This window comes from Melospiza melodia, chromosome 8 (assembly GCF_035770615.1).
Source record: "Melospiza melodia melodia isolate bMelMel2 chromosome 8, bMelMel2.pri, whole genome shotgun sequence".
Taxonomy (NCBI): Eukaryota; Metazoa; Chordata; class Aves; order Passeriformes; family Passerellidae; genus Melospiza; species Melospiza melodia.
The window spans coordinates 11216873-11237654 of NC_086201.1; the positions used below are offsets into that span (position 1 = coordinate 11216873).

Here is a 20782-nt window from a genome sequence, read left to right on the forward strand (position 1 = left end):
CCCTACAGAAGGGGCAGCTCACTGTTAGAGCCCCCAGCTTGCTCCTGGCTGGTTGTGAGCATGCCAGTGGAAATCCCTCCAAACTGGTGGTGCATTCCAAATAAATGGGTCCAATTTAGCAAAGCTACAGCAGCAGCTGAAGTGAAGCAGTGGGGAAGGATGATACCAGCAACCAAGCAGGCAGATCAGAGAAGGGAAAAGCTTCCAATAGGTGATGATGAGCAGGTGGGAAGAAGTAACCAGTTCATCTCTGAGAGAAATGTGAACAGAGCCTCACAGTCCCCCCAGTAATTCCTGGGAGGGGCTGCAGAAGCAGCCCCCGGCCTCATGCTAGCACTTTATTTATAGCATTGCCTTCCTATTCATAATCTTCCCAACTGTGAATTGCAATTTTTCCTTCCCCCAGCATTATGGTGACAGTTTGGAACACGGAGATATTTGGAAAGGGGCAATTTGGCATCAGGAGTCTAAAAAGCAGATACAGATGACATCCTAAATGTATCTTTTATGAGTTTGGAACGATTCCTTTAAATTAAGCTCAGAGTCTGTGACAGCTTCTGGTAGTGTCGCCAATAAGGAAATAAAACAAAAAAAAATCAAGAGGTTCTCAAGCATACGTAGTCTTAGAGATCTGGAGACCTTGCTTTCCCTCCTGCACCTTTGAACTGCTTACCAATGCTTCCCAGGGAAAGTGCTTCAGTAATTTTGTCTCTACACCACATATGCCCTCGAAGCCCAACATACTTTTAAATTCAAGGCTTATAAAAAATTAAATGCTCCAATAATTCTAAATTGTGTTTGTTCAGTGTTACTGGAGCCTGGCCATTCCTTCAGTTTGGGGATTTTTGTTTTGTTTGCAGTGGGTGGAGGAAGAAATGCTTTCTATTAGTGCTTCAAATTGGAAGCCAGTCAAACAGCATCACAGCAGAGTGATTCAGCAGCCTCTGAGCCGATTCACAGTGTGTCATAAAATGGGATTAGGAAAACAACAATGCTTGGAGGAGAAAGAACCCACACAAAGAATCACAGCAGGAGAACAATACCAGAAAGAACAGAGGGGAATAATCCTCACTTGGCTTCTGTGAAGCAGGTTGGATGACCTAATTGGTGGCTTTCAATGCCCTTCATTCTCCATGGAGTTGCAGGGTTCAGCTGCCTGGATCCAGCCACCACAGCTTAATAAATGTTTCTGCATGGACTGAACCACCCCAAGTGTTCCTGCGTGCACATCTGCAGCCTCTTCTCATTTATCTGATGAGACCATGGTCCCCCTCTGGCACAACCCCAGATGCTACTTCACAGCAGGCAGGAGCTCACGCAGAACAAGTGCTGAAAGTCCATGCCCACTTAGGATGGGAAGCAGAAGGATCAATCTTAGGCTGTGAGTTAAAACCAAAAAGCTGTGTTTTGTTAGTGTTACTCAAGAAGATACACACACACACACACACACTGGCAGCACATCAAAGGAGCTGAGGTGGTGTCAAACTAAGTGTATTTCCTAGCACTGTCCTGAACAGGAATTAAATTAAACACGTATTTTGTGATCTCCGGAATCCAAGTATCAGTAACCACCTATGGCCACTGCCAAGATGGAAGAGGAAAGCATAATTTAAAACTTATTCTCTGTGAACCTGAAGATCCTATTGACAACCTTGTTTTGAATTAGGCCATACCTGTTACAACTGTGGCCTTGAAGTGACAGAGGAAGGCAGGGACTCTCTCAGGAGTTTTACTAGATCAGCAGTGGTTGGATTACTCCTATGCAGAACATGAAATCACAGCTTCACGCAATTGAGGAAAATCAGACAATTATATCACAATTCCAATAAAATTGCTATATCCAAAGTCTGGTAGAGACAGACAAACAAGGAGGAAAAAGAAAAATCTCATATGCCATGGTCTCCTCTTGTAGACTGAAAAAATGATAAAGTGCATCCTTGTAAATAACTCACTGCAGGATGCCTGGAATTTTATAGAAACTACTGCAACTTGTCTCCCAGTGGGGAATAACTGAGGCATGAGATAAGAAATCAGCCATATCCTAACTTGCAGTGACAGGTGCTGTAAAAGGAGATGCCCAATAAAGGCTTAATGTATAGGAAGATGGCAAATAACTGTCTGGAATTCTGAAATATGAAAGCATAAAGCAATTCTCTAATCATGTCTAATCAAAGAACACCATCAGTTGTTAAAAACTTCTAGGGGAAAAAATGGGAGAGGTGGCAGCATGCTTGTCTTCGTCAGCAGTGTTTTGGGAATATTTTAGTCTGCAGAATTTAATTCCCTGTTATTACTTCTGAGCCTGAAGGTGAAAATCATAAATCAGAACCATTCATAACATGCAATAATGGGATGAAATACTCATAAGGAGAGTTACATGATGAAATCCTTTGGGATTGTGTGTAACCCTTACAGTCCTTGATGATAGCATTAAAAATCCTTCTGTCACTAACATCTATTCTTCCCTAATTCTTATACTAGTTTTTCCTCTTTCTTCTTTCATAACATTTCCAGATTTTTGTGTCATATGTCATTCCTTCCACCCTTCCTCCCTGCTGCCCTAAATATATGTTTAAGGCAAAATCATAGGAAAGGATTCCATGCTTAAAAAGATGGGCAGGTTTTAAATTACACTGCAATTACTACTAAGGGCTTTTAATACCTGAGGAGCTTTCCCAAGGAGTTTTGTTCTGATTTCAGGACCCCCGTTGTTTTTATAGAGGGCTGTTTGGTCCCATTTATAAGGTGGTTACATTTTGAGTAACAAAGACTGCAATGCTCTAAAATAAAAAAAACACTGTCCCCACCCTTTTTTCACCTTCTCATAACTGAGTTTAAAAAAAATCCCAACCCATGATGTGTTAGAGCTTTGTTTTCTGAGTAACAAGACCAATCATGTTTCCTCTGCTTGAGGTCTCTCTCTTCTCTTCCTTTTCTTCTAGGTCCTCTGGATCCACACTGACATAGAAATATCCCATGATGGAGAAAATAATGCACACAGCAAAGAGGAGAACAGTGAACAAGACAAATTCAGCCCACTAGGAAAGAAAAAAGAACAGCAGGTCAGGAGACCCCAGACTCTCAGTCTGGAGGATATCTCTGCACTTTCAAGTGCTTTTTAAAGAGCTGGGTGAAAATCATTTCTTAGTTTCCAAAATGGCTCACAAGATGGAAACTTTCTCATCCTGTTTTTCTGATAAATGCTTGTACACATAATGCAATTACAAATATGTGATACCTCTTGTAACAAAACAGTTCGCTTGAGTTGGTTTCATTAAATCTTTTCTTACAAATCTGACTGGAACATACCCACCTGGACTTTTTTTGCCCACAAGATTCTTTTGGGAGAGGCAGATTCATGCTGGCCAGAAATAAGCCTCTGTTCAGACCTTCATCATCCCAGAAGTTTCACAGCCTGAATTAAACTACTTCTGCAGCCTGAATTAAACTACATCAGCCTGAAATCTCAGGGATGCCACAGGCAGCCTGGCAGGATTCCCCAGGTGAGACCCCTGAGGAAGAGCTGAGTGCCCACGGGTCTCGTGTCTGGGGAGCACTCAAGGTGTGGCTGCCACTGTGTCCGGGCTCCAGGTGCAGACACAGCCAGCGTGCCTAGAGCTGAGCTCCAGCAGCATTACCAGCACAGGCCAGGTACCTCCAGCCCCTGGAGGGCCAGGGAGGGCCAGTGCTCCCCAGGGGAGCTCCACTGAGGGCCCCACAGAGCAGGGGCAGGGGGACAGCTCAAGGGAGCTGCTGTCAGCTCAGGAGCAGGAGCCTGGGGCTGGGCAGGGAAGCTGTGCACCAGGACATGGCCATCCAGAAGCACCAGAGGCCTGTTGTAAAGCACGACCTCTGTTTTAAGAGCCAAACCCTACCTGTGCCATTGGTGCAGCCTCGGCAACAATGAGCACAAAGGTATTCCCCACAGCCACGGTGAGCAGCCAGCCTGCCTGCAGCACTGACTTCATGCTGGCTGGAGACTGAAAAGAGGAGAAGGGCCTGATCAGTGGGGACCGCGCTTGCCCTGGGGCCCTGCTTCACCCTCTGCAGTCCTGCCCAGGGCAGGCGCCACTGGGCTCAGCCTAGGAGGAGATGGGGGCATTTCCTCTGTGTGGAGTGGTTAATCTGTGGTTAATCTCAACATCTGCATACAAGGAGCTTTCAGAACATGGACAGGAGGACACATGAAGAAGCAGGAGGTGCTGTTGTTGCAGAGCTGAATCCGGGTCATCCTCAACCTGCAGCATCTGAAATGGTACCATCAGGACGTCCAAGGAGCCACACAAGCCCTGCAGCTTGGAGTCTGGTGCCATGTGGCTGTACACCTTTGGAAAAGAGACTGGATCTTGATGTTAAATTTCCTGCTGAGGACAAATTTTTCACATCCCATTACAGATCATCCCACTGCATTAATCATCCTCATTAATAAACATCTGCACCTTACTCCAGGGATAGATTTGAGCAGCTTCAGTAGCTGTTTGACCATGTAATGTCTCAGTACTCTCTTCTCATCAACCTCCCCAGACAACAATCAAATCATCCCTTTCAGGTTCATTACCCCTTGTTCCCTTGTTACAACCTTGCATGTTTAGACCCCTTCAGTCTCTCAATTTTAAGCAGGTGCCAAGTCCTCATGCCACCCTGTAGCCCTTGAGATACCTTGCCTTTACATCACTGAAAAATACATAGCACAAAATACTTCACTAGGAGAAAACCCTGATATTAAAATATTCAGAGTTTTCCCGTTAACTATCCAGTTCTGTTCTGTGTTCTCAGGTTTACCAGAAAAGGATATTTCCACGTATCACTGAGAACAGGTACCTTCAGAATATGAATTAATTTAGCTTGAGGGCACTCAGAAAGCTGTGTTACAATACCACTTTCAGCTAAAGGATAGATAACATTGTTAGTGTCATGTCAAAGGAGGTATGACAAGTCAATGACAGATGCAGAAATAAATCTTGAAGTCTAATTGTAAGGTCCGTATCTTTAAGTGGAGTACCTGAGAATAGGAGAAGGCCAGACCTGTAATGGAGAACATCACCTCCCCAGCAGATATCAGTAAATATTGTGGCAACTGCCAGGCCATATGGACATTGTTGGCTTTGATGTCTTCTGACTTCCACGTCTCAACAGCACCTCCAGAAATCTAGCAGGAAAATAAAGGCACACTGATTAGTTGCTGAAAGATCAGATCTTTCTTTGCCTGGACAACAGCAGCAAATTTACCAAAAAACAAAGTTTTAAGCAAAGGTGGAAAAAAAGCCCTGCCTTTGAAGCAAACTATGGCTCTCAACCCTGCCATTTCCAAGCTTGTTGGGAATAGGATGACTCCTGCTGCACAGGGCAGAGAGAGAAGGATGGAAGCATTCCAGCTCATTTAGGTACCACAAGAATTCCCTGAATTATTGCAAACCAACAAGTTGTCTTATGTAGTGGGGCTGGGAAAAGCCTGTGAGGCTCCAGTGCAGAGCCTGTGACCTGCAGCTGTCCCCAAGGCAAAAAAAGGATGAGAGGGTAAGTGCTCATTGCATCCATGTGGTCACTGCTCCCATCTCATCAGCACTGTACAACTTCCCTATGATATCACTGACACCCAAACAAATTCAGCTCAGGAATGCCAAGAGTAGCAAAGGCTGCTCCATATTAGATCTATTCAGATAGTTATGGTAGCTGTATTCCTAATTATTTTTGTTTCTTTTCCCAGGTGTAATTAATACTGCCTGTGATGCACAGAGGCTCAGAGGCTGAGAGAGATTTGACTAGAAGCCAGGAAAACACTAGGTTGAAATGACTTCAGGCAGAAAGCCCTGTGTTTAAGAAGAGTACTTGGGAAAATACAAGGGGATGTTTACGAGATGTTCTTAATCACCAATCATTGCCAGGGAGGCAAATCAAGAGACTGTATTTCAGCAGGCTAAAAGGGGTGAGAAGAGTGCTCTGCATTGCTCTTTAGCCCATAAAGAAATGTCACAAGCACCATGCTGTAACTGCACACTGAGGAAGGCTGGGTAGAAGGCAGCATCCCCATGATTTAAGTTTCACAGTTCAGCTACATTAGCAGACTGATATATTGTATTCTTGGTTCTTCTATATGGCACTCCTGGCAGAGGAGCAGGGCTCAGTACAAATCACTGCAATAATTAAAAGTGATCTTGGCCTCAAGCAAACTAACTCTCTACAGAAAGCAGAAACCACAGAGAGAGAGATGGAAAAACAGAGGATGAAAAATATTAAAGCACTAGCACAGGGTTGGGAAGGGCTGGGGCACAGAGCCACCCTGAGCAGCCAGGGCTATAGCAGGGACTTACGCAGATGGGACCACAAACTGGAGTCCTTGGCGTGACATGGGACACATTTACCTCAGCTGGCCCTGTTACCAGAGGCTCTGGGGAAATTTTCTTAGTGTTGTATTTTTAATGCAACTTCTCTATCTGGTTTCTCATCTGGTGAAAGAGGCTTGCAGCCATGAAAGAGGGGTCTGGCCAACATCACTTCAAGTGTGTGTGTTTTATGTACATAAATCTCTGCACTCACAGATGGCAGCATCTGCTTGTTCCCTCCAGGGCTGTACATCCCACTCCAGCTACTGGAATTGGAAAAAAAAAAAAAAAAGCCAGGTGCTTCATGGCTATATTTTTCCCCCAACGTATTTGGACTCTGCAGACATGAACAGCTCCCATTAATTGCCCAACAGGGAGATGCCACTGCCAGGGAGTAGCTGACAACACTTTGCTCTGCTCATCACAACACAGCAGCCAAAGTCCCAGAGGGCAGCTTAGCAGTGTGTCCTGTCAGACCCAGTTTGTCTGTGTGCCTTTGTGGTGGAAAGGTTAAAATGGGAACTAAGCTGATCACGTTCATCTCCGTGGCTCCAGCCAGCTGGACCAGGGTTGAAGCAGTGTGTCTGAGAGGTTGGCAGGCAGGGAAAGGAATCCACCCTCTCAGAAGTGCTCAGACCTCATCAGGGCGAGGCTGTTCAGAAAACCAAGCCTTGACTTTATACTAGGCTCCAAATTAGCTGTACAGAGAGTGAGAGGAGGAAACAGATGTACAACCTCACCAACCTCCTCCCTCAAGACTTTGTCCCTCTTCCCCCTATGCATAATTTACAAAATCTTGGAAGATCAGACTTTAGTTCAGTAAGCTGAATGTGAGGATAGAGCAGACTGTTTCTGCAAATTTTTTGAGTGTGAGGCACCACCAGGTACAATATTTTAAAGACCACAAACAGAGCCAGCTCTTGGCAGATGGTAATAACTCTTTGCAGTGCTCTGGGTCAATGTTAACTGCTCAAGGATGGCATGAGACCAACACAAACCACAGATCACATGATTTTCTATGGAGGATTTCTATCAAGGAAAAGATTTTACTTCTTTTTAACCCATGCAATCTGACATGATCACAGTGGAAGGTGGAACAAATACCTACCCACTTCGCTTATGTAGGTACCAAAACTTTTTACAATCCCTTTGGTAACAGACTTTCTTCAGAGGGCTGCTGCCCAGGGATCAGAAAGTGGACAAAGCAAGTAAGAGTCACCAACACAGGAACAAAAGCACTACCAGAGAGTAGAAGAAGAGTGTGTGACCATCACAGGAACACTTACATTAGTTATCACAACGGTGTATGAGGCACCAAAGTCAAGCAGCCCCAGCTCCAGGGGGAACTCTCCTGTTTCAGTTATGCATTTTCCATCATTATATCTAGATAAAAGGATGAAGTACAGTATTTCACAGTTAGTTCCACAAAGAACACAGAGCAGAGCTATCAAACATGCCCCTGAAATGGAGCAGGGAGGATGCAAGGTGTAAAAATACAGTAGTGTTTATTTACATCAGACAATCGCTGGAGTTCTTGCTATCTTATCCTTCCAGAAGCACTTAGCCACTGATTGGAATTTACCTAATGACCCAGGCCATTGCTAACATTTTTAATGGTTTCTGCTCTTTCTTAGTGCTGATGTAATTTTTTTCCTCCCCTTAGGTTTTATTTTCCTCCCAAATTTTGCTGCATTTCTTCAGGAAATCAGAAATGTGGACCCAGAAGCAACTTTGTTTCCTTTCAATAGAGCAAATTAGCCTTCATATTTGTTCTTCTGATTTTGGATGTGTGAGATGGCACAGAGGCTCAGTAGCATTGCCACAATGGCTGCTGCGTCCTACTAAATTGCAGCAATAAATATTTTGGATGGAGCTGATGCAGAGAAAAGCCATGAAGCTTGTTTTGAAACATTGGAAATGCTAGAAATACCCTACAAGAGCCAACTCCAGTGCTGCCAAACCAAGGCCATATGGAGGCCCTGTCTAACAAGCCCAGCCTGCAAAGCCATGTAATGCTACTTGATGTTCTCAGCCCACATGCTAACACTTGGTAGCATGGAATATGAACTGGCCTTTCCCTGAGAGCACCCTAACACCAGGAGCTTAGGCCTTAGGGAGTAACAAAATAAAGCAGGCACTAAATGGCAGAGGACACTTCGCCATGTCCCACCTTACTCCACTGACAGATGCACAGGAAGGGCCAGCCTCTTCCCTCCAGGCCCCCACATAATGTGAATAAAAACTTCTGCACACACATGACTGGCCTGGAGCACCTGCTCTGCACTGAGTTGATAATTCTGCTTTTTACAAACATTTGCCCCACAACCACATGCCAAGAAAATAGCAACGCAGGTTTTGCTATTAGGCTGAGAAAAGTCTCTTTGTACCCAAGGAAATGCCTCAGCAAGGACCTTCAGCTCGGGAAGGGAGACTTACATGTCCCTCTCCAGCAGTGAGTACTCAGAAGCACTGTAGTTTTTCTGAACAGCGATGAAACTTTTGCTATTGATAGTGAGGTTGACATCTTGGCTCAAAGCATTAATGAATCTGCAAAGAAACCATATTTCATTGACCTGTCACACAGGGCAGGAGAAGCATAATAGCAGACACTTTAGAAGTTTGCATATTCTCCCAAAGCATTCTGTAATTCCACAAGTTCATGAGTCTCTTCTGCAAGTCACCAAAATATTTGTCTGATTCATTGCCTAGTTTTTTCAGTACAAGATTATTTTCCCTGTCGCATAAGTTTACCCTCTTACTCTTTTTTATGTGAAAAGTGACCCTCACTTTTTGTGGTCTAGAACCTCCTGGCAACCCAGTCTCAGAGACCAACAAAGATTGCAGCAAATTCTGAGGAGGCCATGAAGATGCTCAGAGGACTGGGGCACCTCTCCTGTGAAGACAGAGTGAGAGAGTTGGGGCTGTTCAGGCTGGAGAAGAGAAAGCTCCAGGGAGACCTCAGAGCACCTTCTAGTACCTGAAGGGGTCCTACAAGAGAGCTGGAGAGGGACTTATTACATGGGTATGGAGTTATAGGACAAGAGGGAATGCCTTTAAACTGGGAGAGGGTAGAGTTAAATCATGTTAGATTTTAGGAAGAGTCTCTTCATTGTGAAGGTGGTGAGACACTGGAACAGGCTGCCCAACAAAGTTGCGCATGCCTCTTCCCTGGAAATGTTCAAGGCCAGGTTGGATTGGGCTTTGAGCAACCTGTTCTAGTGGGACGTGTCCCTGTCCATGGCAGGAGTGTTGGTACAAGGTGATCTCAATGTCCCTTTCAACCCAGACCATTCTGTGACACTGTGCTGAGTGGTCCGTGGCTGTGTGAGGGGACAGAGTCTCAGCTGAGCACAGGAAACTCTGAAGTTGCGCATCCTGATGAGCAGCTGCACCATGCTGGCAAAGAGCTTCTACCAGCGACAAGGAGTTTTCTAGCATAATAAGATATCTTTATCAAAACTAAAACTTATATGGGAACAGTTTGTTTGGTGTTTTTTCATAGACAAAAGACAGTTTCCTTCTGGCAACTCAAAAATTGATAGTAAAACCAAACGCTTTTCATTTGACCTGTTTTAAGATATTTTTGTTTTCAGTTCTTTGAATGGGGGTGAAATCCCTGAAGTTAGTAAAGTGCTTAACAGAAGTAAAGTTTTAGTGCAAAAATAGTTTCTTCCACTGAAACTTCTTTACAAATTCTTAAATGGAAAGTCTGAGGATTTGGTCAAAAATCTCCACAAGAAAATATAAAAAAAAATCTGACTGAATCAGGCTTCAAGGTGTTTAGTCAATAGAAATCTTCACAAGTACAGGGCTATGAAGAGATACTGCTCTCCTAGTTTGTCTATACAGGCTTTCAGATAAAGGGGTTGGACATTGATTTTAAGGTTTGTTTTGTTTGGTTGTTTTTTGTTTTTATTTTGTGGTGGGTTTATTTTGTTGTTTTGGTTTTTTTTCTAATTTCACCTTGCCCAAATCCTCTAGAAGGTCTAGGTGGAATCCTGGTTTTTTGGAGGTTTTTTTTTTGGGGGGGGGGGGGGAGTTTGGGTTTTGTTCGTTTGGCTTTTAGTCGTTTGTTTTGTTTTTTGTGGGTTTTTGCAAATTTGCATCTTCTGCACCTCAGCAGCCAGCACAAACCAGAACGGGAGTGTTCATGGACTAAATGGAGTAGCTCAAATTAGGAAGAGTGCACTAAGCAGAGCCCAATGCCCAGCTGAATTGTTTATGAGGATGTAAAATTGTTGCTGCATCCATTTTAGTAGAAACTTGTGCATGAGTTGGGGTGAAGACCATGGGTTGGCCAATTTGCAAAGGACACAGCAACAGCTGCTATCCAAATTGCTGCTTCCCTTTCATCAGTGAGATGAATTTGCCACTTTTCCAAGGAAGGAGCTCTTTTATGTTGCCATCAGAGCCCAGAGTACCCTCGGCAGTGAGCAGCAATAGTTCTCAGCTCTGCATGGCATGTGTGGGAGGTGACACTCTGTCAAGCCTCCACAGCTGACACCCAAGTCTTGCATGAGAACTGTGGACTGGATTCCAACCCGAGAACATCTGGGCTATGTTACATACAGATGCATTAGACAAAAGCACTTCCCCTCACCCAACCACCGCCAAATCCTCAAAAAAAGCCATTCCTACCTAACAGCTGCCAAACCATTTTCTGGCTTTGCTTCCAAGTCCGTAATCTAAAGAGAGGAAGAAAAAAAAATCAAACATATTTATTAATGCTGCCTTACAATGTGTGGCAGACAATAGGGGTGTCTGCAGAGTTACACATGTGCTGCAAAGCCTGTGGAAATCAACTGGACTCTCACATGAGCTTTACATCAGGCCACAGCTGGGGAGCCCTGGTACAATGAAGCCAATGGCAAAACTTCATCTCCTCCAAGGGCTTAAGATGAGATCATACCTTTTCTTCTCATCTCTTCTGTAACAAAGGTAGCTGAGTTTCAGCCAGTCACCCTTCTACTGAGGCATGTAACCCTCTCCAAAAAAAAGTATTTTTCTTGGTCTTGAGCTAGCAAGAGAGCATTATCCACATCAGCATCTTTCAGTGACTAGTTACAATTAAACTTAAGTGCCTTACTCCTACAAAATCTGCAAATGCCTAACTTTCAGACCCTGATTCTTGTCATATCCACAGACTTCACAAAAGTCTAAAGCTGACAGGAACTGCTAGGTTACTATACTGATGATCATGCATCACTCAGGCTTTCCCTGATCCTCAGTACTCAAGAGATTAAACTGTTGCAATGTCCAGGCAGAGAGTAGAAGAAACCAAGAGGCTTCTTTGTGCTCACAAACAGATCCCTGCAGACAGATCCCTGCAATGGCCATCTGGATGGGCACACTGGGGAGTGAGAGCCTCTCTCCTGGAGACCACAGCTAAAACAGCAGCTAGATAGTTAATCAACATTCATTTGGAGAAACCTGTTTGGTGTACAACGCTGAAAAAACAGAGTTAAGACACAGCCCTGCCCTGGAGGTTGTATGTCACAAAAAAAGAACACAAAGCAAAGCTCTTGGCGGGTAGAAATCCAGAGCTGTGCCATGTCCACTGAAGATGGCAGGGCAATTTCAATTTGCACTGCCCACAGATGGAACCCAGGCAAGCCAAGAGGGACTTTAGAAACTGGCTCTCTCTCAAAATTTTCTGGCCCTTTCTCCACACTTTTTTTCCTGATGCAAAACCCTGAGTTTCTGAGACCAGGGATCCAGAATTTCAGTATATCTATTAATGTCAATTGTACTTCAGAGTAATATGCTACCCACAAATAACATATGCCCTAAATAATAAATAGCCACAGTGAATAATAAATGTCAGAGCAATAAATAATAAATGGCAACATCATTTTTTTTTCCATAGGAGACACATGGGGATGAATACTCTCATTCCTTGCAGACAGACCAGCCAAACTATTACTCGTTTTCACTGATGATCCCCAGAGCTCTCAAATTCATTTCCTGCCTACTCAACAACCCACAAAGGAGAAGAAACCAATTTGAGATAGGATCCTTCCAGGAAAGCACTCACACCTGAGTGAGTGGGCCAAACCCAGCAGTGAGGGAGGTAATTCGAGGGCGAGCCCTGCAACACAGCAGTGATGCTGGCACTGCTTTCCTTGTGTTGCAATGCTGGAAAAGTATCATTTATCACACTGTCTTCCACATCTCCCTTATCTAGAGCTGTGAATGACAGGTCAATAGCATCACCCAACAGCACAGCTGCTTCCCAGCACATGAGAGCCTGCCTGTGCCAGGGTGGGCATTAATTTAAGCACAGTCTAGACAGCTGGGGCAGCATAGATGTACTGGAGCTCTGAGATTGCTATGATCCAAACCTGTTGAAAGCTTTTGCTTCTTAAAGAGTGTATGGAAATGACAAGTATCCGTTTCCTAAAGAAACAGCACACATCTTTCAGGGTCACAGGGAAACTTTGTGTGATACTGAGCCCCAGACTCCAAATCATAAAGTCTGTTCATCACCAAAAACCTTGATGCTATGACAAAATAAATTCTTTCAATTAATTTCAAAAAAGTTATATGGTTTCTACTGTATAATATTGAATGCTTAGTATGGCTACTCTGCCAGGTAAAAGGGTCAGGAACTGCAAAGAGAATGGATATTTCAGCATGAGGACAGATTCTGACAGCATATGCACACCTGCCACAATGTGCAAAAACACCATAAATTTCAAGAGAGCTTCTTAAGATACAGCTATGCATATTGATATCAGAATCTGCCCTGCACATCCCATATGTCCCTCTCTGATTGTTGCAGAAATACACAAAAGTCCAAATACAGCCAGCTCTGCTGAACAGCCTGAAATGAGCTTAATCATTTATTCTGTTCAGCAAAACAAATGGGCCTTCTGTGCTTTTTCACTAAACACTTGCAATAACTAATCCCAGAATCATTCCTCTGATGCTTTTATTCCATGGCCAGCCCTAGAGCCTCTTTAACATCTTTGCTTTATAGAGCCATCTTTGGGGGAAAACCCCTGGCTCTGTTTCCCCAGCTTTCTCCAGCTCTGCTGCCTGGCAGGCATGACTCTGCTCTCCCACTGCAGCACTCAGTGGATTAAAGTGTGCCCAGAATCTCTCAGATGCCACAACGCCTCTATTAATCAACCAGCAGAAATGTGTGCAGATCCAGTGCCTCTAGCTAAGAAGTGAGTTTTACACCATCTGAGAGCAATCAGACAGACATTGCAACTGAGCAAATGAATTAATGAGCCTATTACCCCATTGTAGCATCACAGCCATTGAATTAATACTGTATTTACACTTCCCTCCCACACTCACTAAGCAGCTTGATAGGCTTCCTTCTGCCTCAAAAACAATTAAGCTGTATACTGATTTTTCCTTCATGGTGTAGTTAAAAGCAAGAGTCAATCCTTGATGTTGCAGGGTGAAGTGAAGGCTCTGTTGCTCTCCATTCAATATTAATTTTGAGTACTCAGCTGGGTTCTGTGGAAGAAAATAAACTTGGTTACACTTTCTTCAGATAAGAAAGGATTTGTATTTTCCTACCAGGTGCAACACTATCCCCTCTTTAAGGGAGACTGTAATCCTGTTATCCTTTATTCCTAATTACAGGTGAATGTAAGGTGTATCCTTTGCTGGGAAATTCTTCTCCAAATGTTCAATTTCTGTTTCATACAACAGAGATATTATGCTTCATTTGTAAAGCTATTCCCATGCACTTCTAAGGCAATGGAGCAGAACAAGCTTTTGCATCTGTGGGCTTTATTAGAAAATGCCTGTAAAAAACTCCATCCTTTCTCCAATTACATACAAGTCAGGCCTTTCAGTCCCAAATATATGCTTACCTGAAAGGACTCCACAGGCTGCTGAAATAGGTCCTTGTCTTGGATTGCCACTTGAACAGGGTTTTTTGCCAAATTCAGGACCCGAATTAAACTTTCTTTTGGGACAAGGCGAGGCATGTCGGTTTCCTAATTAAAGTAAAAGGCTTTAAGTGCCATCTGTATGCTTTATTAGCACTTTAATATCTCTTCATTTTTAGCCATAATAGTCTTCCATTCTGTAATGACACTTTCCCATCCCTTCCTCAACAGAAGTTGCACTCAGAGGAAACTGAACATAAATTATTTTTAGGGAGGTTTCCTCATAGTAGCTCAATGGCCAACCCATCATTCCTCCCAAAAATTGCTCTTCACACCACTAAGTGTACAGACTGCACACCTACTGAGGAGGTAGAACAATGTCACAGCTTTCATTATACAGCTCCCTTGTGCCTGGATTTAACCAACTGCCACATCAGAATGGAAAAATTTGTGCTTAGCTTTCAAAAGCAGTGACCAGAATAATTATTTCCCACTGCAGTCAGTGACTGGGAAAAGAATCAGACCAAAAGTTAAGTAGTTTTGAAAGTCCCAGTCCAGCTTCATGTCTGTAATCAGTGCTTTTGCATTACTGTACACCTTGCAATCTATACAGCTGACTGTACAGATATTATTCCTTGTTTTCTGAGAGAGATAAGCTGATGCCTCCAGCACTGAGGTATCTCCTTCTGTCAGGAACCATTTCCTAGAAAGAGTACATCAATCAGTGTCAGCCTTGTACTACCTGCAGAGCTAATTTTTTTTTAACTTCTCTTTTTTCTCATTTTATTTTCAAGTAGCTGCAAGCAATACTGCAGAGCTATTTATTTTTCTTCTATCTTATCTGATAATTTGGGTATTGCAGGCAGGGCATTTTGAACCCATCTGGGTGGGGAGACACACTGCCAAAGAAGTCAGAATGAGCTGATTTCCTTGTATCCATATGCTGCTCTGGACCAACAGGCCTGCTAATATTATCCAGCAAATTCCATTACTGTAGCTTTTCACTTCTGCTACCCACAGTCAAGTGAAGATGGACCATCTTACCCTCCTCTTTGCTGGATCTTAAAATGGCCTTTAGGGTAAGATTTTCATGCATAGGCAGAGGGAACCTCTCACCCCCAGCCAGAGCAAACTTTGGTGCTTGGCCAGAGATGCTGGTGGTGACAATGAGCATTTCTTTGCTTGCATAAATAGATCAGAAAAAAGACCTGAACCCACAAGTCTCATTTCAGTGGGAGGCTCGTTAGGGGATTCACCTGAGGAACCAGCAGATGTTAATCCAGGGCTGTGAGCCAGCCACTCTAACAGAACGTTTTAAGTATACATAGAAGCTTTAAAAATTAATCCTACAGTAACTTTTGTGAGACAAAGGTCAGCCAAAGTCTACACAATGCTGGTCATGAGCCAGAAACAAACAGTACAAATCTGCAGGAGCTAACATGGAATTTATAAGAGATGTGCTGCCATCCTCTCTGGGGATGGCAGTCCCTGATGTCTGTGTCAGCATTCACTTGCCTCTCCAGAGAAACACTTTGGCTTGTAAAAAAAGCCTTCTCCATCATAAAGCAAGAAAGTGATTAAATTTTAAAATTTTAAAACAATTAAATAAAAAACCAAAACCACCACACACACACAAAAGACCCCAAACAGAAAAGAATAGGCAAGCTACAGCAAGAAATAGGAGAGAGAACAGACTACCTTTTGGAAATTAATCACTAGCATTAACTAGATGTCTGTCAAGCACTTTGACGATGGAAATCTAGAATATAGACCAATACAGATGACCAGCACAGCAAAACTGCAAAGACTAGAAAGAAAGACACAGAGACAAAGAGAGGGAAAAGTAGACAAGGTAAGAATTATCATTAGCAACTGGATCAGTATGCTCAATTGCAAAGAAAACATTACAAACTTTGATCAAGGAGCACAATGGCTTAAAGGATTATCTACCAGACATCACTAATAACAACTCATGGAAAGAAAGTATTTCTGAGGAATGCCTTGTGCTTTACTTACATTTATTTTGACTTCTATAATGGCTGCAAGTCCAAATGCCAGCCCTGCAAGGATCATACCTGTTGCCATTTTCCTAATAGGTCTATGGAGCAAATGAAAGAGGTGCCATTAAGGAAAAAAAAAGTAATTTAAACTATAGAATTCCATTCCTCAGAGCCAGAGAGGTGCTAAACCCATGTAATAAACTGTCCAACAGGTGGCACTCAGGATGACAAGCTGTTTAAATTGCCAATCTCTTAACTTAAAACTATTTTATTATTCTGCATGAGGCCAGCACTGAGGCCTGTTAATACTGATATGCCATGAAAAGAGTTCCTTCCTTGCAAGTTTCACATTATCTTTTTCCCAGCTCTTCTAGTGGGAATAGTCATGACTTTATGTCAATCCATGATGTTGGAAGAAGCACCAGAAATTACATATCTTCGAGTCCCTTTTGGGAAAGGCAAAAGAAAAGTAACATTCTATTTAGCAGTGGGAACGAGGAATAGAAAAATGTGTAGTTTTATGTCATCAATGTTTCTGACCATCTGGGGCATCATTCTGGGTTATTTCTCATGCCAATACATTTACATTTCTAGGAAATAAAGAGCTTTCTTCTAAACTCAAGGCAAAGCTAGTGCAACTTTACCAGAATTATGTGAGAAAATCTGATATTATATAAATCAGAATAATACATGTCCAGAACAGCAGATTCAAACTGAGTATTGAGTTGTTGAGATTTGAGACAAATCTGGTTCTAGATTCAGTCATCTCCTCTCTTTAGTCCTGGCATTTAATCCTGGCTGGTGCTTGAGTTTCTGTTGCTGGGTGAACTATTCTGTGATCTGGTCATCAGGCAGGAAGTTTTATCCAAGTCAAGGCTCAGTCCAGGCCATGGGCTCACAATGGTATCAGGGAGAAGCACAGCCTCTGATGTGTATCCTCCATAAGGGGCACCACTGCAGGGCTGGAGAATATTTTGATATGTCTTCAGGTGCAAGTAATTCAGATGGTGGGAAAGGACCGGCAGGGTGAAGGGGGAGGCTTCTGAGGCACCTGCCACCTCCATTTTATGTGGTTTTGTCTGTCCAGCACTTCAGTTTGGATTAGGAACATGCTTTTTAAGCCAGTCACCCCACTCATTACCCTTTCCCATGCTATGGCTCACATGCAGAAGTGGTGCTGGGGCATTAGAAACTTGTCTCCTTTCAGCTGAAATTCCACTGACAAAGGCACTCCAAGAGCGCACATAATGTACTTCCACTGCTACAGGGCATCAGTCCACAGAGGCAGAGTACAGATACTCTGAAGTTAATTCACACAAGTTGCATAAAGTGGGTCTCATAAACAACCTGAGGTGTGCTTCTATTACACTGCACTTCTTGCTAACATAGACTAAGGATAAAATGCTTGGCTCTTGTGGAAATCTCCTCATGCACTCACTGGTTCAGATCCTAGCCAGCATGGGACCATGAATTTGGTCCCATGGGGACTCTTCAGGGAGGGAATTATTTAGGCATGACCTGGGAAACAAGGTGGAAAATATGTTGATCAAATTCAAAGTGAGACTACTTGTATCTGCTTTTGGAAAAATCTTTACAGAGCAGAATCCAACATCACTGAGTTTTACCCTCTGCATTTCCATGAGAAAATGAGTCACTTCCTTCTGTGGAAGAGGGTGATGCTGCCTCTTGGGACTGAAGTATACTCAAGTATTGGGAAAGGTGAATGGAAAATTGTGTTTCTCTTCCTTAAAAGCTATTCTGCACACTTACAGCAAAAGAAAAAGCACAGATGTATCTGCACTGTCCCCAGGTACTTACGTGAAATTCAATTTGCACATGTTTATCAGGGGGTAGAGCCCAAAGTCAAAAATTGGGATGAAGACAAGAATAAGAAGTGGATTTAAGAACTGCAATACAAAAGAATGGGAGTTCAGTGACTAGAAAGCAACTTTTAGTAATTAAACCCATAAAGCACTGTCCTCCAGAAATAATTCCATTACAGAAGGGACATGGACAAACACTTAAAACCTCCTTTTAAAATATAATCACAGTTTGCACTTAACATCTTCTGCTATTTAGTTTTCACAGGCATGAATACATTTTGTTCATATCCTCCCCTCCAAGTGGCAAGCAAGCATCTCCAGTTTCCCTGGAGAGAGAACTGAAAGATGATGTTTTTAAAGAGTACAAACCCCACTGACAATAGAGACAGGTGACCTTTGTTGCTGTGGTGGGACCTTACAACAAATCAGCAACAATGGAAACATCCTGGGACTCCAGGAAAATCCCAGAGGAACAGGCACTATTCTGTGAGATTGGCAATTTCTCACATTTCAACACAACTGAGTAATCCCCCAGGAATAAAATTTCTCCTGGTAGGGGCACGGCTTGTCTGCCAGCCAGAAGTGGCAAAGCAAGAAAATAGAGAGCAATGAAGAACAAGCAGGGAGAAATGTTGTTTCAGTTCCAAAGGAAGATTTCAGGAAACAGAACAGCTTTGAATTTCTCCAGAGCTATTCACCATAAGAATTGTAATCAACTGTGACAACATAGCACCATCTTGCTTTCATGTTTTCATCTCCCCTGCAGAAAGGGAGGAACCAAACATATTTCAAGAACAATGTTCATCCCAGGACAGGAGCCTGTTAAAAGGAGATACAGGTTGTATTATCCACATGCCAGCACTAGGTCAAGAATTATTATGGTGGTATGTTACCCCACACCTCTGCACTGTTCTGTAGGAGTCAACTTCTGCACTAGGACATCCTCAGGGTCTTCTGAACCCCAAGCTTGCAAAGCAGCCTGTGAGCAATAAGGCAGAGGCCACACCACAGCAACCAGCAGGAGCACCTGCTATCACCTTGAAAAGGAGCAGAGAATGGCCACTGGTCCCATGAGAAAAATATAAATGAGAGCAAAGAAGAAGATACATTCTAAGGGTTATTTCCCACCCTGTAGTATCTTTTACCTGCATTTGGTCAGGCTGAAGGACATATATTCCCTGAAACAAAAAGATAGTCCAAGTGATTCATATACACTATAACATATCGGTGCATATGGTAAATAAGTAATCGGTCCCAGAGAGGCCTTTGCAGCCAAGGTGGTTTCCTCAAATGCTTTATGTTGGCTTTACTAGCTGATATTGTGCTCTTGACACTTTTTGTCTAAGGACACAGTGTTTATTAAGATCATTTTGCAGAAGGAAGCTGCACTCAATCCTTGGTATTTGGCAGCTGTGACACAGCTCGTGACAGGTACTGAGGCCCATCCTTCAGGCTGGCTGAGCCATGAACTGGGTGAGGGGAGGAGGATGGGGGTGTTAGTGTCTGAGCTGGGAGGCAGGCTTGAGCTTCCTCCCTCCCTGCTTCCACAATGTGAAAAGCCCCAATCCTATAAGTGAGTGCTCTCAAACTTCAGGACCCTGTGAGCTCTCTGGGCATTTCTCCCAAGTTCCCAAAAGGATAACAGAAGACCATCCTTGAGCCAGTGGGCTGCACAAACACCTCTTTCCTCCCCCCATCTGCATCTAAGAGGTTTTGGACAACTGCAGATTCCAGGTTTGAGGCAAGAGTCCTCAAGGCTGTAAGAGGTGCCTCACACTTGCATCACTATCCCAGCCCCACAAATGGGCAAGGTCAATAGGGATGGATGGATGAGGGATCTGAGACTCCAAAAGGAACCATGGACCTGTCTCCAGGGAGGGACTGGTGGTTTTCTGAACTCCATTAAATGCTTTTCATTTGAAATTAAGATGAAGAAGATGGGGGGAAGGGTTCAGGGTCAGGGGGAAGAGTGCAGGAGGGAAGAAATTATGAAGGAAATAATGTATTTCCAAGAAAATACTGGGGGTTCTCTCCTGTCTGCCAGTCCTGTCCTGAGCAGAGTCTAGACTGGCTGCCTGTCTCTGCCCACAGCTGCCTCCTGGGAGAATGTAAAAATACCAGACAAATACCCCCTCCTGCTACTTTGCACACACTATAGAAATGTGCCATTAGGAAATGAGCCTGCAAATACTTCATCTGACACTAAATCATTCCCTGTTTGACTCCAGACTTCCTAGCTGAGCCCTTGTCCACTGAACTGAAAGTCACAAAGTATTATGAACATGAACTCCAACAAGCCTAAGGGTGGGATCACTCCAATGCTGCAGTTAATTTTCACCCTCTTGAGGTGGGGTAGCTCATGAGGGGAGAGCAGAGGAGACTGAAACAAAAGTCAAGGAGCTATGCAGGTTGGTGTGACAAAAGAAATCAGAGCCTTGAATCTATCTTTCCTCACCTGGGAGAGGCCAGTAGTGACACCTGGTGATACTTAGCTCTCCTGTTAATGGATCACTAAGTGCATGTGAGCAAAACACCAGAAAACTAATGTTTTAGATATACATCACATAGACTGCATGGACTTTGTCCTGTCTTTCTGAGGTGGATAAATATTACCCAAGGTGTAGTCTTTTTCATGCCTCATTTGAACTAATTAAGCCTAATGAGTATCACATATTGAGAGCCCAATTTTTAACAGGAATGATATACAAGGTCTCAGATTTGTGGCTTTAAGACAATTTTAAACTGGAAAACTGACACTTACAATCCTAGATTTTAATGTGAGCATC

General features: G+C 43.4%; 1 protein-coding gene across 5 annotated transcripts in view; it reads right to left on the reverse strand.

Annotated features, from left to right (window-relative positions):
* Positions 1-1470: 1470 nt before the first annotated feature.
* The window catches only part of SLC15A2 (solute carrier family 15 member 2), a 52365-nt gene continuing 33053 nt past the window's right edge, over positions 1471-20782 (reverse strand). For 4 of the 5 annotated variants that reach the window (XM_063161776.1, XM_063161777.1, XM_063161775.1 and 1 more), the window contains 11 exons: positions 19142-19174; positions 17992-18080; positions 16190-16271; positions 14156-14281; positions 13629-13793; positions 10962-11008; positions 8760-8870; positions 7610-7706; positions 5003-5149; positions 3876-3980; positions 1471-3038 (listed from right to left, as the gene is read on the reverse strand). In XM_063161776.1, coding sequence (XP_063017846.1) covers positions 2862-3038; positions 3876-3980; positions 5003-5149; positions 7610-7706; positions 8760-8870; positions 10962-11008; positions 13629-13793; positions 14156-14281; positions 16190-16271; positions 17992-18080; positions 19142-19174 — 1179 coding nt within the window. In that variant the 3' untranslated portion in view covers positions 1471-2861. Of the gene's footprint in view, positions 3039-3875; positions 4248-5002; positions 5150-7609; positions 7707-8759; positions 8871-10961; positions 11009-13628; positions 13794-14155; positions 14282-16189; positions 16272-17991; positions 18081-19141; positions 19175-20782 lie in introns of all 5 variants that reach the window. The other variant, XR_010028537.1, reaches the window with a different exon arrangement.